The 17,302-nt window shown below is 39.4% G+C and overlaps 1 protein-coding gene across 3 annotated transcripts; it reads right to left on the reverse strand.

Annotated features, from left to right (window-relative positions):
- Positions 1 to 8,206: 8,206 nt before the first annotated feature.
- Positions 8,207 to 11,490, reverse strand: LOC117956257 (stathmin-like). Of its 3 annotated transcripts, XM_034891231.1 has the most exons (6): positions 11,293 to 11,490; positions 11,198 to 11,202; positions 9,723 to 9,769; positions 9,458 to 9,630; positions 9,060 to 9,251; positions 8,207 to 8,976 (listed from the first exon to the last, which is right to left on the reverse strand). In XM_034891231.1, exons 1-6 carry the CDS (start codon positions 11,473 to 11,475, stop codon positions 8,917 to 8,919), a joined length of 660 nt encoding a protein of 219 aa, XP_034747122.1. In that variant the 5' UTR covers positions 11,476 to 11,490; the 3' UTR covers positions 8,207 to 8,916. The 3 variants fall into 3 exon arrangements, with proteins under 3 accessions (XP_034747122.1, XP_034747124.1, XP_034747125.1); XM_034891233.1 differs by lacking the exon at positions 11,198 to 11,202 and having other exon boundaries at positions 9,723 to 9,775; positions 11,352 to 11,435; XM_034891234.1 differs by lacking the exon at positions 11,198 to 11,202 and having other exon boundaries at positions 11,293 to 11,372.
- Between the last annotated feature and the right edge of the window lie 5,812 nt (positions 11,491 to 17,302).

Below are 17,302 nucleotides of genomic sequence, written 5' to 3' on the forward strand. Positions count from 1 at the left end.
CTTACGTGACATCCGGCTGTGTTTTCAAGTCAGACATTGTTTTAATTCACCTACCCTGTCTACCCTGTCGTGGGTAGTTTGCTTGCCTGGTTAGCTGCTAGAGCTAGCTGCTAGCTGCTATTGATGCAATTGATATGCAGGAGGCGAGGAAGGCGGGGACGAAGGCTGCCTGCCCGGCAAAGAGAACTAGCACACAGATCAACACTTTCAAGCCTTCTACTCAACAACACCAGACAGATCACACGCGGAACTGCTGCGTTAGGATTTTTACAAAAGCCTGGCTGAACACACTTTTCCCTAGCAGCTAACAGCTAGCTCTAGAAGCTAACAAGGCAAGCAAGCTACCCAGCGGCAAGATCAAGACAGGGTGGGTGAATTAAAACAATATCTGAGTTGAAAACGCATCTTGATGTTACGTAAGGGCCCTGTTCATGTTGTACAGACATATTAATTGCATTGTGTGTCTGTTAACACTAGAACTGCCATGACGGTCATTTTGACCGTTTTGAAATTTACATATGTAGCTAATAACTTTGCTGGATAAAAAATACAATCCTGCTGGTTCCTGACTTTTCCTAAAAGGCTCTATATTCTAATTTAAAATAGTTTTTATATCCATTACACACTAGGCAAAGAAAATAAAATCACTTTTACCTATTTCGGCCATACACGGTCATATTGACCGCTCGGATCTTCGCGGTATTGTTTTTAATCTTTTGCGCGGTTGAAGATGCATATTGGTTGCTTAGTTACTATCAGCGTCTCTGCCAAAGAAACGTCATAAGCGGTATTGAGTAACTAGTGTGGGCATTACCGATGGGCCGAAGGTAAAGCCAGAGTCGGTAACGCTAGCTACCACCGTGAATACGGCGTGAATGGACTCTGCTCTGAATCAGAAGGCAGCGCCGGGCGCTCGCTCTGTGGAAGGAGCGGTACACGGAGCTAGATGGCCGGTGGCTGCCTACGTGTTTATACAACTTTATACATCAGCAAACTGTCTGGAATTGCAAACATCCTGTCCAAGGAGTGCACCAGCAGTGAAATTGTCCGGAGGAAGTTCAGGCAGAAACTAGCAGAGGAGCTGAGACTCACGTTTAGAGAGGAGAAAAGGGAGCGGAGCACGGTTCGAGCATCGCTAGTCACCACGGCAGACACCAACACGGGGGCAGTGACAGGTTTGGTTAGGTTATAAATGTTCAAAGAAGATACTTTTAGGTGTTATTCGCATGTTTTAAGTTATGTTGAATGAATTTACATACCATATTTTTCAGATGTGAATGAAATAATTACGTTTTACTATGCCGATATGAATAATTGAAACACCTGGACAACTCAAGTGTATAATTAAACTCGTTAAATTGTACATGTTGGTGTTATTTCGTTTTTCTAACACAATACCTGCATTAATATTGCAATATTAGGTATTTATCATGACAGATTATAGAGTTTGGAATCTGGCGGTCAAAATGACCGCTCACGGCAGTTCTAGTAGTTATGGAATCCCGGCACTTCTAGCGTTAAGAGACACAAAGGCACTCTAAAACTTGCCCTGTTAACTGCCGTATTAGCTCAGTGGAACCCTGTACACGTAGCTGCAGCTACTCCGTGTTGCCTGCACCGATTCAGGTCGGTTTTTTTTCAATTGAAAGTACTCGCATATTTATAGCGATCAAGATTAACATAAAAATTGGCTGGAATTCTCCTTTAACAGAGTATTTCACTTGTTAACCCACACATTGTTCCTTTTTCTCTCTTCAACGGCATCGCGTCTCAATAGATTTTCCATAATTGTTCTCCTCTGTGAGTGAACAGCAGAGTGAATCAGGCATGAAGAATGAGTTCTGCTACAAGGATGTTAACAACCGTGATATTTCTTTTGTCACTCTTTCTTTTGTCTCAGAATAGTCGTTGCAAATTTCAGACAAGTACCAGGCTTCACGGCGGCACCCTGATTGTCGCCTGAATTACACACAGCATGTGTTCAGCCAGGTACTTTCTGTGAGAGCTCTTGTATGAGCTTATACGGTTTGACAGGAATTCTGCAGGATTTAAATGGTATTTTACAGTTAATATGGAAGTTGAGAGTGGTTCATGCTGGTGTCATAGGGGTTTATGGACCCAGTGAGGAATAGTTGTTTGTAGTTTCCACTCTTATGTTAAAGTATCGTCACCCCAGGTACTTGAACTTGAGTATTTTCATTTTATTTACTACAGTTCAGAGAGAACTGTTTCCCACATTTTGTTCAAAGCTATAATTACAAGCTACCCTTTTGATTAAAATTTCAAAATGGCAAATTTTATCAAATATGATGCATTTTAGCCTAGCATTTCAGGTTCTAGGGCTCAGTCTTCCGCCACTTTTGTACAGACTGAAATATGTCCGCAACTAATGGACAATTAGAGATGATTTTTTGTACAAATATCCATGGCCTCAAGATGATGAATCATCACTTGATGATCCTATGTCTTTTTTCTTTTAGTGCCAGAGTTCTCACTTATCCTATGAAATATCTTTACATCTACTGGATGGATTGGCACAACATTTTGATTCTAGAGCCCCTTTTCCTGCTGGACAAAAATATCCTCTGCCTTTGTCTTTTGTGCAAAAAGTTACAATCAGCATTCATTCCTATGATCAAATGCAGTAGTCACAGGTGTATATCTGCTCCAGCTCCGAACGGCAGTGATGGCAACATGACATCCGGGTGGACGCTCTAATTTTCACCGCTGTTTCCATCTCTGGCCAAGCAGCGCTCAAACATTGTTTCAAATTAGTTGCCAGCGAGTTTGAAAGAGAGACAGAATACGTAACAGAAGTGACCACTGTAACACTCGTGCTGCTTTCTGGTGTTTACTGTTCACTAACCATGTTTTCTGGAGCGTTCGCAACGTCATGTCTGACACCAGCAAAAAAACGAAAAAGGAAGGCTGCTCTGTTGCTTGCTCTAGAGAGGAACTACTAGAACTGTTGGGTCCTTATAACTTATAGTGTGGTCTAGACCTACTCTATCTGTAAAGTGTCTCGAGATAACTCGTTATGAATTGATACTATAAATAACATTTAATTGAAGGTTCTCACGTGTTTAAAAGAACCTGCATATACTGTATGTGCTACTTAGGTGAGAAAGGTAAAGGATGAATTCGCTGACCTGACTTTTCAGGCAGCGCCATCATCATGTCAAAATTAGAAGCTGTCCAATACTTAGATTTATGACTGAATACCTGCAATGCTAATTTACAGCATTTCCATGTTCTCATGCTTTACGTTTAGTGCTTATTAGTAAATGTTAGCAACAAATTACAGCCTCACTGAGCCCATAGCATGCTTGAAGCCCATTAGTCCTGCTATACAAAGTATGGCACCATGGTCATTGAATGACAGCTAAGCAATCTCCATGACAACTGAGTGAACTCCACTAAATACAATTGGTAGATGTGAAACGGCCTTACACACGACACTGGTAGACTCAAATGCACAACTCAAAAAACGTTTAACAAAGTCTTTTACTTGACCAAAGTTCAAATGAAGAAAAGTCCTCTGCTCCTGTTAAAAATGAACAATATTATTGTTGTTAATGTAGCAAATAAACAGCTTCCATATTTCTTCATATACATCCATTTTGTTTTTAATAAAATGTTATTTTTTCCAAGGCCATACACTGTGCCATGGACTTAATCCAAGCTCCAATAACTGGTGGATCATTCTTTTAGCTTGTAATATTGCAAAATCTATAAATGTATGCTGCCTGTCATTTAGTTTAAGTTTTTTTGGATACAAGTGTAGCAAAATCATTAGTGCATCTAGAGGAATATTTAATTATCAGATGATAACAGAATTATCTTTGTAATATTTGTCCCTTTTACCCAAAAGTCTCTAATTATGCCACATTACCAAACACAATGCACACATGATCCCTGAGGCACATTCTTATTAAACTTATTTAATGTGACAGGAGTTCAATAAGTCTTAATCAACCAGGTATACTGAAGTAGTTTTAAGCTAACGTTACCTGACTGTCTCTGAGAGTTTGTACAGACTTGTCTCCATTCATCCTCAGATATATATATCCTCTTTCAATCCAACCCTCCATAATTCAAGTTTTGGCGTTGTCGATTCAGTAGACCCTGATGCAAGACAACTTTTAAAAAATAGATATTAATCCTTTGTTATTGCATTTCTTAGTAATTAATTCCTCCAAAGAAAAAAGTACTGGCAAGTATAACGATTGGTTCTGTCTAGAGAGAACAAAATTCCTTATCTGTAAATATTTAAAGAAATGTTTTCTTGGATTATTACACTTAGTAGATACCTGCTCAAACGATATAAGCGTTCCTTCCCCAAAAAGATCACTAATTTTGCTTAATCCTTTTTCAACCCACAACCGGAATCCTGCGTCCTTTGTGCCTGGTTTGAATAATGTGTTGCCCCAAATGAGGCTAAACTGGGATAGAGACTCCCCTATTTTCATGTACTCTCTAGCTTCGTACCATACTCTAATCATATTATTAACAATGAGGTGCATGGGGAGTGTTTTCAATGGTTGAATTGTTTAAACTTGTCTGAGTGTATATACAAGTTTAATGGCAACGCAAAACCACATGACTCCAAATCCATCCATGACGGTTTGTGTCCAGAGAAGATATTAAACATTATTGTTCTCAATTGTGCAGCTAAATAGTACCAGTACAGGTTGGGACATTTTAGCCCTCCCGTATCAAATGGAAGATAAAGAAGAGAAAGACAAACTCGAGGGCATTTCTTGTTCCCAAATAAATTTGCTGAATAATGAGTTAATCTTCAAAAACAATCCAACAGGTGGCGCCAAAGGGATGTTTTGGAATAAAGACATGAATTTAGGCAAAGTATTCATCTTCAATATATTTATGCTTCCTATCAATGAAATTGGTAAAGATAACCCTCTCTCTAACTCTTTCGATGTTGAGTCAATTAGAGCATTGTAGTTTGTAGAAATTATATTCTCTAATTGGGGAACTATTTTGATACCCAAATATGTAAAGCTGGGTGCTAATTTCAGGGTAAAGAAAATGTGATGCCATTTGACAGTTATATTTATTGAGCAACATTAACAATGACTTTGATGTGTTCACTTTACATCCAGAGATATTTCTAAACTGACGAATCAGCTCTAAAAGTGCTGGTATAGAGGCGTTCAACTGTTTTAAGAATAACACAACATCGTCAGCAAATAAAGCTAGTTTCTGTTCCTTGCCACCCATTGTTGCCCTTGTATTTGGTTGCAAGACCTTACGGCTATTACTAGTGGTTCGATAGCCAAAATGAATTAAAGTGGGGACAGTGGTGAGCCTTGAGGACAACCCCTTGTAATATTAAATGGCTCAGATATCACTTCATTGGTTCAAACTTCAGCCGCGGGATTGGAATTCAATGATTTTTTCCAATGTAGAAAGGAGCTTCCAAATCCAAATTTCACAATAACGTCAAAGAGAGGAGCCCATTCGATTCTATCGAAAGCTTTCTCCGCATCAAGTGAGAGAAGAGTCGTATCTTTTTCCTCTTTTTGGCTATGCAAAATATTCAAAACACTTCTTACGTTATGAAATCCCTGTCTGTTCTTAATGAACCCGTTTTGAACATTACCAACAATTTTTCGGAAGCACGGTCTCTAACCTTTTTGCCAAAATTGTACATAATATTTTATATCTGTATTTATTAGGCTTATAGGTCGCATATTTTCCCACTTTGTGTTTGGTTTTCCTGGCTTACTGGCTACAGTAGTGAGGTGAGACTTGCTGCCGTTAGCAAAAGTGGGTGAAAAAATAAAGACATGGATTTAATCCAAGGTTTTACAGATAGTCTTCATTTGAATTGATGTATGGATATTTGGAGAGAGGCAGAGAGAGGATGTAAAGAACAGCATTGCCCTCTACTGGTTAAAATGATAACTCAAAGAACCCATTTCCTACAATAGGAAAGAAGAGCAGAACTTTGAACTGTGACATGATGAGAATAAATATCAATCTTTTTAGATCTCACCTCATACACTATTAATAAAACTCAAGTACTTAAGTACAGTTTAGAGGTGCATGTACTTAGGCTCTTATAATTAGGTGGGGGTGTATAATGTATTCATGTATTCATGTACCTATGCATTTATATGCGGCAGTGTACAGACTTTTATTTGAAGAAGACAATAAAGAATGTGTCTGTCCATCACTAGATTAAGATTTTACATGCGATTAGTTCATCATTATGTGTTGCTATGATTTAACTACCCAGCACTATATAAATATCCCATGCTCCATGTTGACTAACTAATTTAAAGTACTGCTCACATATAAAATGCTATAGTAATGCATTTAATACTTTTCAGTACATTTTGCTGTGAGTACTTTGGTACTTTTAGGTTTTGAAAGCAGCACTTTCGGAGTATTTGTGTATCTGTGATATGCTATATGTTGGAAAGACTGTGCCTGTGCCAGTATGAACATTTCCAGCCACACCTCAAGATAGATGCGCAGCGATCCAGAGAGAGACACTGGCTATGTGTGTGCAATGTGTGTGTCATTGCTGAGAAGTGAGTCTTTTACTTAAGAATTAAATGCTCTGATACTTCCCCATGCATTCAAATACCCATGCTACCATACTTTTTAGTGCCAGAAAAAGATTCACTATGGCCCAAACATAGGGTATGACATGCATGTCATGTCAAAAGAAAAAAAAAATACCAGGAGGTTCTGCTTCATGCGGTCAGATTTTGCAACATGAAAGCCAGCATGGTCTTCTGGCTATTCTGACCCACAAGGCCTTGCGCAGCATAAATGAGCAAAAGGGTCAAAGTTCAAGAAGCAATGTTATGAAGACGAATGTTCCAATTGTATGCATACTGTATGAAACGGTACATACATAAAGGCAGCTGAAAAACATACTTAAAGTAACAAGAAAATGTATGCGATTTGGAACTCAGCGTCTCTCCTTCAGTATGGCTGCCAACCACAGGAGCAGCTCTCCTTAGTGAAAGTCTTTTGAAAAAGGTTAGGGGGTTTTCATTAACCAAATGAAGGGTTTGAGGGCACCATATGCTGTGCAGATTGTATAGTCCTCCGAGACACATTGATAGGGCTTGACTTGACAAAAACACAGATGGCCTCTACTTTTGTAAGTCAGTTATTAAATCTGTAGTTTATATACGTGGTTACAAGTTACTTTTTGCTTGATTTACTAAAATGGACCTTACATGTATCTCAGACACCAATATACTGTATGAAAGAGTAGGATAGTCTTCCCTGTAATTACTATGTTCAACTCCATATAAAGCTGATACAAATATCTATAATGCTGTATGTGCAACTCAATTTTTTCACATTATAGCTGGATTGTTATTTAAAGTTTGCAATATGCAAATTCTTTGCAGTGTTTAACATGTTTGAGCTGGAATAAAGTAAATGCCACACTGATTCCCAAAAATGGCGTTTCATTCAATTGAATGCAGCTTTTTACATTGCCAGCTTAATATGAAGGAGTAATCGAACCACCAGCAGAGGGAGACAGACTGCGGTTTCTATTAAGCTGGTTAAGATAATTTGTTGTGATTATGGGCAGTGATGTCACACATCCAGTGTATCTGTTAACTTGAAGTGTTTCCTTTCAAAATGTTGGATACAAATAAGTACCATCATGAAGTATTACGTCACTGCATCTGTGATAATCCAATGTCTTGACTAGAACAGATGAATACTGAGGGACAATCTTTCCTCCAGCAGGGAGTTATACACTAACATTACACTCTGTACTGTAGCTACGTGGACAGTTATGTTCTATAACCCGTTACTTTACTCTAAAGTGATACAGCAATACCTAAACGGGGATTTTGGCAGCACGGTTATTAAAAAGGTCCCATGACAGGGTGCTCTTTGGTTGTTTTTAATCTAGACTTTAGTGGTCCCCTAATACCACATCTGAGGCTTTTCCCCAAATTTAGCCTTGGTGCAGAATTACAGCCTTAGAACCAGTTCCCCAATGAGCTCTGCTCAGGATGTGCTCACATTAAGGTTAATCCACTAGTTAAATTTTCATGCCATGGGACCTAAAAAAGGTCAAAACTCCACTCAAGTCTCACTGTGCCTCATCAAAACCAGTTTTGAGATTAAACCTTATGATAGAGCTGCTCATTAAGTTTGTTGCTATACCTAACAGTACAAGAAAAAGTTTCTAAAGCAAGCAAAGCAGTGTTTACATTTTATTTGTTTTAATACAACAGTTCAAGTCAACTAGCCACTGTATCTTTTGAGATGCCAAAGTGTATTGCTCATTTGCATTCCATGTGAAGCCCCCTGTTCAGTGATAGTCAAGATGACATCCACGTCTGGCATGTTAATTCACAGCTATTCAGCAACCAGTTATGTGCTTTGAAGACAACCCCATATTTTTACAAAAGCGAATAATCAGCAGTGGCGCAAAACATGTTCTGCAGGAGCAAACCCAGAGTAGTAAAGCTGCACTAAACACCTGCATGTATAACAGCCGACGCCTTTATCAGACCATGTGCTACTTTTATTTTGATATACATCAAGTGTTAACAGGTGTGGTTCACAGGGACTTTCAAAACTCACTATGAAATAGGCAGGAAATAATTACCTATGCATAGAAACATGCTTCCTCAAAAAAGGTTAAGTACACTGCTAATTTTCAAAAAGGGCAAAAGCTGCACTGACAAGCTACATATCAAATGGAATAGACCCACCAAGTGGGGGAGGGGGGATGATCCACATGTAAAACCAGCGCAAGTACACTTAGCAGGAGAATGGAAAAAGTCACAAAATGGAACTCGGGACTTATTTCAAAAAGGTGGGTAGTGAAAAAAAAACTGGCCGAACAAAATATAAATCAATCTTTGGATACGTAAAAAACCCTCTGCAATCCCCCGTTTGCAACTTTCAGTCGTCAGTGCCTTCTTTGGTTTCCTTGTTCTTTCGCACCTCTTCCAACTTCTTGTCCTATTAAAAGGAAAAATGGAGGGTTAAGTTCAACCATCCTGGTGAAAGTTGTTTTGGCAAAGTTTACCAATTTTAACACTGACCTTCTCCTTGAATTTCTCATTCATCGCTGCCATAAGTGCTGTGCGGTTCTCTTTGTTGGCCTCCATCTTCTGATTGAGCTTCTCCTCAGCCATCTTACTGAAGTTGTTGTTCTCCTCCATAGCTTTCTGTAGCACAACCTTTTCATGCTCACGTTTCTCAGCTAAGTGTTTCAGAACCTCAGCTTCATGGTTCTGAAAGTTTTTTTTTTTTTAAAGAAAAAAGTATATCTAGTTAGCCTCAGTGCATCCCATTTGTTTCCCCACCCAACTGCCACCACAAGCATTCAAATGCTGAAGAACTAAAGCCTTTCCGGTTTAAACTGCTTAAAGTTGGAAATAAATTGCAATACAAATACATTTTTAGACTTCTAGCTGCATTATAATAAATAAATATTTACCTTGCGTCTCTCCTCTGCAGCGTCCAGCTTCCTCTGAATTTCCTCCAGCGACACATCCTTCTTTTTGGGAGGAGACAGGGGGAAATCAGCCTTGGCATCAGGGGCAGGAGCAGCCAGGATGACCTCAAAGGCCTGGCCAGAGGCCCGCTTGTCAAGCTCCTTGACCAGAATATCTGAACAAACAAAAAAAAGGTAAATAAATGCATTAAGGCACAGACAACCATTGAGCAATAGACATTCAAATATTAGTGAGAATATATTTCACCTTCAGCTGAGGCTGCCATCTTAAGAGTGCTCTGGAGATCAATGTAGCTGAAAGAAAAGTGAGCAATTAGATGAATTCATATTAGCACAGTTTAAAATGAATGCCCTCTAGCGGAAGATTCAACGCATTTATAATGCAACCACAGTCAAGCTTACAAAAAATAAAGGCACTATGGCAGCACCCCGTGGCCGTCTGAAGTACTGCAGACAACCACCGCCCATCTATCACAAAACGGCAGTGGCATCCACTGACTGCATGTTACACCCACAGCATTGTTTACCTTCCAACTTGGGGCTGCAACCGAACTGCTTCAGACAAAAAAGAGAGGGCTTTCCAAAAGCATAATTAGTGCCGCGTTAATAGTCAATGAACGACGCAAGTCACATTTTGTTGAAACAAAGGCTGAGATTAGGGCGGCTACGGCTGGCAGTGCCAGGTGCAGACAGGCCCGGAGTCAGCCTACGAAAAAGGCCAATATGCACCATCTGAAATGAGATTAGTAGCCTATGTAATGAGCAAATCCGGGGGGAATGAGCCACCAGGATGCACCTGTTCCTTGCGCCATGTGTTGGAGTCGCAGGGGGGGGGAACACAACAGCGGCCTAGCGTGCAAGGATTGAAAAGCTGGGTCTTTGGGCTCAAATGTAATGTCAGAATACTATCCTTTGAAAGATTCTATATCGACTTGTATCTGAAAAAAAAAAATCGTTTGCGTAACTGCTGTCATGCATCTTGGTCAAAAGACGCCTCCCCTTATTGTTCATAAAGGCTACAAACTAGCTAAAATGTAGCAGCTGTAGGTTTGCGTTACATACAAAGCCCCAACTCCAGATATCTCATTTTGACTTAATTAGAATGGAGGTTTGCTGAAAGCCCACGCCATACCAAATTGGCAACACGGTTGGTAGAGAAACTGCTGACTGACGTCGCCGTAATGTCCTCGCTGACAAAAATCATTTTACTCCTTAGTTTAGAATCGGTTGGCAGTGAGCTGTGTTGTCATTAGCTCAAACATAACGAGCAGCATCAAACAAAGGCGCTTTTCACAGTAACGGTACACGCAGCTGCAAACAAAGACGAGCTGACGCGAGGTTGATTCCACTGAAAATATCGTTAATATTGAAACTTTGCACACAAACTAGTGCTGTTCATGGGAGAACAACACTTGTGAATTTACGTACAACGTTAGCAGTCACATTTTATCAGAAATGAAAGAGTAACTGCTGCTGAAAGCCTACTCCAGTCTGTCCTTTATCGATGCCAACTGTGCCACTGTCTGCCACCATAGGCCAACAACCCGCCAGCCAGCCCGCGCACAGTGCAGTCAACAACCGCCGTTTCTGTCGATTCTGCGCTGAAATGACCCCAAATGAATTAAAAAAATAAAAGCCTCAACGTGTCGAAGATATTCACCCACAACTTGTCTCTTGATTACTCACGTGCTACGCTATCAAAAGCGATGCTACACAACAAACAAACGCTTAAGGAAAATTAAACATGCTGTAATAAAATATTAAGCTTGTCACGCCTGAATCGCTTTACAACGTTACGTATTCAACAATGGTTGTACGGGAAAATAATTCCTAAGTTGGCTACTTCGCTTGCGACGATGTTGTCTGTCACACCCACCTTTACCAAGCTCAGGATGCTGTGTTCTTCTCCTAGAATCTACCACGAGCCTAATGCTCGAGCGTTCAAGCCCGCACATAAATGGACCAAAGCGAGTGCCGTCACGACGATTGCTGCCAATCATTGGTTGGTTCGGTTTGCTCCTTACGCCTAGGTGCTTCTGGGAATGGTAGTTTTTATTTTTTGTTTCGTTGACTTCACGTTGGGACAATGAACTTTAACCATTCCATTAGTCAACAACTTTGATTAACAGTGTTTACAACAGACAGCAAATCAGATGAGGCAGCAGACCATATTGTAAAGCAGTTCATAGAGAAATAAAATGGATTATGTTTAGATCATTAACCCCCTTTTCCAGTGATTTTAGCAAATGCTCCAAACATTGCTTAATCTACTGGATTTTGGAAAATTCACTGTCACTTCTTTTTTTTTTGGTATGTAGGTCATAAGTGATTTTTAACAAACAATTTGAACTAAAGTAAATCCATTTTTTTTCTGGAAACCATATATTGTTTAAAGCAGAGGGTTTTCCCCATTCTTCAAAGATGTCTACAGATAAAGTTAAAAGAAACATGGCAGCAAGTGAAACATTACATTATTTTAGGGTAACAGGAGAAGACATCACTATAATTAGAAAAAAAGACATATTTCACAGTAATACAAAATTAGAAGACAAACCGGGCCATAACCAGGAGCAGGAAACCGCTTTAGTTACTTTACAAATTAGGATGTTTTCACATAAAAAATATATTTATAAAATCTGATGTTTTATTATAAGTTAAGCTATCCAACAATAGAACAGCCTACATTAACAGCTGAAATAACCAGACCCCTAAACACTTAGCTGATTGATACAACTGTTTGGATCATTGCCAGTTGTCATTAGTATTCAACGTGCTAAGCTGCTTGACTTTGATTGGCTCTCATTATCCTTTAACCAGTGGAACTGGGCCAGCTCATGAATAGTAATGAGCTCCGGAAACATGACGTCAGACCGACCAGCTGTTGTAATTGGCCTGATTTCTCCTCTTATTTCTATTCGGTGGCTAGAGCTGACAGAGGAAGGATCTGTTCATTTTCACATTCACCACATAACCCAAACACATATGGACCTAACATGTTTAAAAAAATGCAAGGAAAAACGGTTTTGTGTGCCAGGGCACTTTTAAGTACATTTTCCTGATGATACTTACATACTCTTACTTAAGTACAATCCAATGCAGGATTTTTACTTATAACAGAGTCTTTTTTTATGGTGTATTATTAGTATTTTTAGGTAAAGGATGAATACTTCTTCCACCTCTGGAATAGACCACCCTTGAGGCAGACCAATTGTGATTTATTTATGATTGCAACCAATCAGGTGTTACCTTTTAAGTTTTATGTGATATCTCTGAATCTTTGTGGCTCCTGCTCCACAATTTCATACAGCTCTCCAATAAAACCGCCAAGCCCCTAAATCAACAAGCATCCACCATGCTAAAGTGTCTGTGATCCCTAGCAGTTCAGACTGTGACCTCTGACCTCCCTGGGCTCTGAGGGAAAGGGAGGAGGATGGGGCGTCAATAGAGAAAACAGAAGATAGATGTTATGAAGAGTGCAGACAGCAGAAGGCCTGGAAGCAAACTGTCCTAGGAATCGATTGGGAGCAGTCTGCTGCAGCCCACTGTTCTTATTCTGCTGATACATGGCAGTGACATCAGCCCACACAGCCTTTACTGTGTAGGTTAACAAAGCTGAATGAGCAGTAACAACTGGTGCATGATTTAAGGGCTGTACTGCGGCTTTTAGAATAGGAATTATATTCTGGTCATGTTTTCTTATTCCTGCTATTATCCTTTTCCTTTATCTGTCTATACTCTGACAACAGCCGGAAAGCTGTAAGCCAGACTCAACCCTGTGTGTTTTGTTTCGAGCAAACCTGATCTTAGTCCCTCGCTCATAAAAATGTTCTGTCCTTTTAACTTGACTATCAAAGCTGTTGTTCAACTGTGTTTCCCAGAAGTTAAATGACCTCATGTGCTTTTTGCTGTCTTCTTGATTTATTTATGTTTGGATCCAATCTAGCGTCACACAGTAAGTTTTATGTGATATCTCAGAATCTTTGTGGCTCCTACTCCACAATTTCATACAGCTCTCCAATAGCACTGCCAAGCGTTATGTAATTGGACTCAATTCAGCTTCAATCGACCTATTTGATTTTGGACTATTTTTAGCTGAACACTATTCTGACAACCGGAGGAGCAGATCAGTGTTCGCTCGTTGGGCTTAAAATATTTGTCACAACCGGGCCTACAGTTAGATCTATTTTTACTGTTGCCATGTGGATGTCGTTTCATCTTGTGATTAAGGCCCCTGGTTTATGTTTTTGGTGGATGCACTTGCAGTGTGATGTTTCAGTGCAGCGAGAGAGACATCAGTCCATGCTGCACACTGGAGGCATGTCTAACACCCTGTCCTCCATCAGGTCACTTGGCAACAGCAGAGTCACCAACAGGGCTGCATGGTTTCACAGTCAGAGAGGAAAAATAATTACTCATATCAGCACACACACTTCTTCATTTGCACACAAAGGTCACTGATTCAAATCCCCGGGGTCTGGGTCTGGGTGGGAAGACTAAAGGAATAACCCACTCGCACAGATTAGGGCCAAGGTGCCTTTGAGAGCAGACGTCGCTGTTAAAGCTGTTGTTACTGCAAAACCCTACAGTGGTCAACAGTTAGTTCTTTTGCTTCTTTAAAGCTCACATTTTAAGTTTGAACTCATGCATGCATACATACATACATAAAGTACATGCATACATACATACATACATACATACATACATACAGTACATATAGGACATACATACATACATACATACACACATACAGTACATACAGGACATACATACATACATACATACATACAGTACATACATACATACATACATACAGTACATACAGGACATACATACATACATACATACATACATACATACATACATACATACATACATACATACACACATACAGTACATAATACATACATACATACAGTACATACAGGACATAACACACATACATACATACATACATACATACAGGCATGAACTTATTTTAAGATACAAATGGCACGCTTTCTTGCACGTATAAAGAAAGAATGTTGATACAAAGATGATTTTAGATCAGAGCATGCAGGTTATTGAGAAATTGTTATTGCCCAGTATGTACCACATTATATGAGTTGGAGAATATTGAAAATGTTTAGTGTATGAGTTGAGTGTATTACTCCCTAATTATAAGTTGAGGAATATCAATATTTATAAGATAACATTGAGATAAGTTAAGGCAACTGTAAACGTGTTTTCTATTTTATGTAAACTTGAAAACATTTAAAAACATCAGTAAAATATTTGTGTGTAATCTGTTACAAAATCATTTATGAGTTCTGTGAACTTATTAGGGTTTACAGTGTAAGGAAGTTAATTTTTTTTATTTTCATTTTATTGAAACAGATACAATGCAAAAGTTAACATTAACCTAGTATAAGAACAAGAAGAGATGCATTGTACCGCGGTGTAGCACAAGTGCTGTTTTCCGCCCATAGTTTCTTGGCAGGCCAATTAAACAAATTGAAATACAAAACATCAAAGTATACAATTTTACAATCACAGTCACACCTAATTTACACTAAAAACCATCATGTGCTCAATCATTCCCTTTTAAAGCCAAAGCTCTTTTTGTTTCTGAGTTGAGCGCAATACTTTTTTTTTTATAGGTGAGGCAACAGCACTATGGATGATTTTAAAGAGTACGCAAAATTTCCAAATTTAAAATAATGAACTTTATTTAGTGATTATTTTGCAGTGGTGATATTGATGTCCAACAAACAAACGTTTTCACACTAAAAGAAAAGAACCAATCCAAATTTGGTTTGCGAGAAAAAAACATTAAGGACATTAATTTCAACACTAAATCTTTTTAAATGATCAGCATCAGAGCTCCCGTTACTGAAGATTGTTTATTCAATTAAAGGGATAGTTTTATCTTTTGAAGTAGGTTGTATGAAGTACTTATCCATAGGCAGTATAATTGGCTTAGCACAAAGTCTGGAAGCAGACTCCATAAAACCACTACTAGATCTAACCTGTTTACAGTGAGCTTTGGAGGAGCTGCTAGGCAGCGTTAGGAAGGATACTTTCAAACTGTATTCTGTTACAGAATACGTTAACGTATTCCGCTGTGTTACTAAATCTGAGTAACGTATTCTGAATTCTTGGATTACTTCCACATTTTATAAGTGTAGGAATGCGGCCATCAGATACTGCTTACTAAACATGAATAATCTGGTGTGTTTCACTGTTCCTACTGGCTCAATGTGTAAATGAAGAAGCAGATAGATGTTTGTATTTGTAGTCCCGAACTGCATAGCCTACTACAAAAATCTAACTACCACAGACTAATGTTAGCTATCGTTAGCCAGCATGTCAAACGAGGCTAGTCAGTCTTTACTCTAAGATGCTTCAGGTTGGAGGTGGAGTAATTTGGACGCTGAAAGGCGGTTGGTTGCTGGCAGAGGTTGCGCTGCACTGTTAAATTTTGTTCTCTCTGTTCTTTCTTTAACGTGAAATTATGTTTGAATTTCCAAGATAGAACACATTTATCTTAATTTATTTAGATAGTGAATAAACTCGTGAAACAGAGAAGTATTGTCATATGATCCATTGATTTCAACAATGTAACTGTATTCTAAACACCAAGTATTTAAATTTTAATGGAATACAGGTACTCATCATTTGTATTCTGAACATGTAACGCTGTATTCTGTTACTGCTGGTAGGTGGATTTCGTTGTCTTTGGCCAGAGCCAGACTAGCTGTCATGCTCAAACCGTAATGCTAAGCTAGGCTACCTGTCTCCTGGTTGTAGCTTCATATTAACTGTGCTGTGAAATGAGACTCTTGTCAAGAAAGCAAATAAGCATGTTTCCAAGTGTACAACGGTTAGGGGACACTGAGGCACTCAAGTAGATTTTTTAATTGGCTTCTTCTTGTTAAGCATCAGCATTCTGGGCGGGTGTGTCCCCCATGCCTGAATGTTGAGAGACATAGAGAAGTTGCTTACAGTATATCTAGTTTTCTAGTTGTCCTGATAAATGATGGGATAGGCTTCCTTGTTTATTGCTATTTTTGTCTTTAAATTGGGTTTGACTATTGCTGATTGATTTACTGCATCATCATACTGAATCATGTGACTCTTTACCTAGTGACCATGTGACTTCCGGCCAATAGGCTCTAAGATACAGTTAAAATGCAAACATGTTATACTTGCCTTTTTTTAATGATTTAGCCAAGAAATATAATTAAAGCTTTTCAAACGTTACCCCCTGATTGCCCCAGAATCCAGTTTAACCCTTGTCCACTTGGATCCCCAAGCCAAAGAGCACCGGAGGGACACACTATCTACACATCAGAGCATTACTCCATGCAGACTGCATTGTGACTTAGCATTTTTCAAAAAAATGGCATTCTTGTTACATTCTTACAGTTTATGAGCTTGCTCCGCTAAAGCCTGGCATTACTGTTATGCAGACGTATTTACAATGGCAGGCTGAGTGTCACATAGCCTGGTATTTTTCACCTATCAATGGAAGCCTGCAGTGTCCTGTGAGTTTAGTCCCAGTCAGTTCAGTGTGGCTGAGCTGCTCTGTCCGTGTGAAGAGGAGCAGATGGTGTTCACGGCCTGCCAGCATCAGTCTCCTTCACTAACTGGATCTGTGGTGGTTCACAGGACAAAGAGAGCCAATGAGAGCCCGAGACTAAAAGCTGGGGAGGGCAGGGGGAGGCGCAGGGAGGCTGTCTGTCAGCAAGGTCCAGTGGCAGCACCAGCCAAACTCTGTGTGTGTGTGTGTGTGTGTGAGAGAGAGAGAGAGGATTTGGGTTTTGGTAAAGTACCAGCTGTGTCTTGGGG

This window comes from Etheostoma cragini, chromosome 14, assembly GCF_013103735.1.
Source record: "Etheostoma cragini isolate CJK2018 chromosome 14, CSU_Ecrag_1.0, whole genome shotgun sequence".
NCBI lineage: Eukaryota > Metazoa > Chordata > Actinopteri > Perciformes > Percidae > Etheostoma > Etheostoma cragini.

Coding starts and splice junctions, on each gene's coding strand:
- LOC117956257 (XM_034891231.1), bottom strand. CDS start 11,475: ATGATTGGCAGCAATCGTCGTGACGGCACTCGCTTTGGTCCATTTATG. Junction 9,631..9,722: donor GATGGCAGCCTCAGCTGAAG/GTGAAATATATT, acceptor TTGTTTGTTCAG/ATATTCTGGTCAAGGAGCTT. Junction 9,252..9,457: donor CTGCAGAGGAGAGACGCAAG/GTAAATATTTAT, acceptor AAAAACTTTCAG/AACCATGAAGCTGAGGTTCT.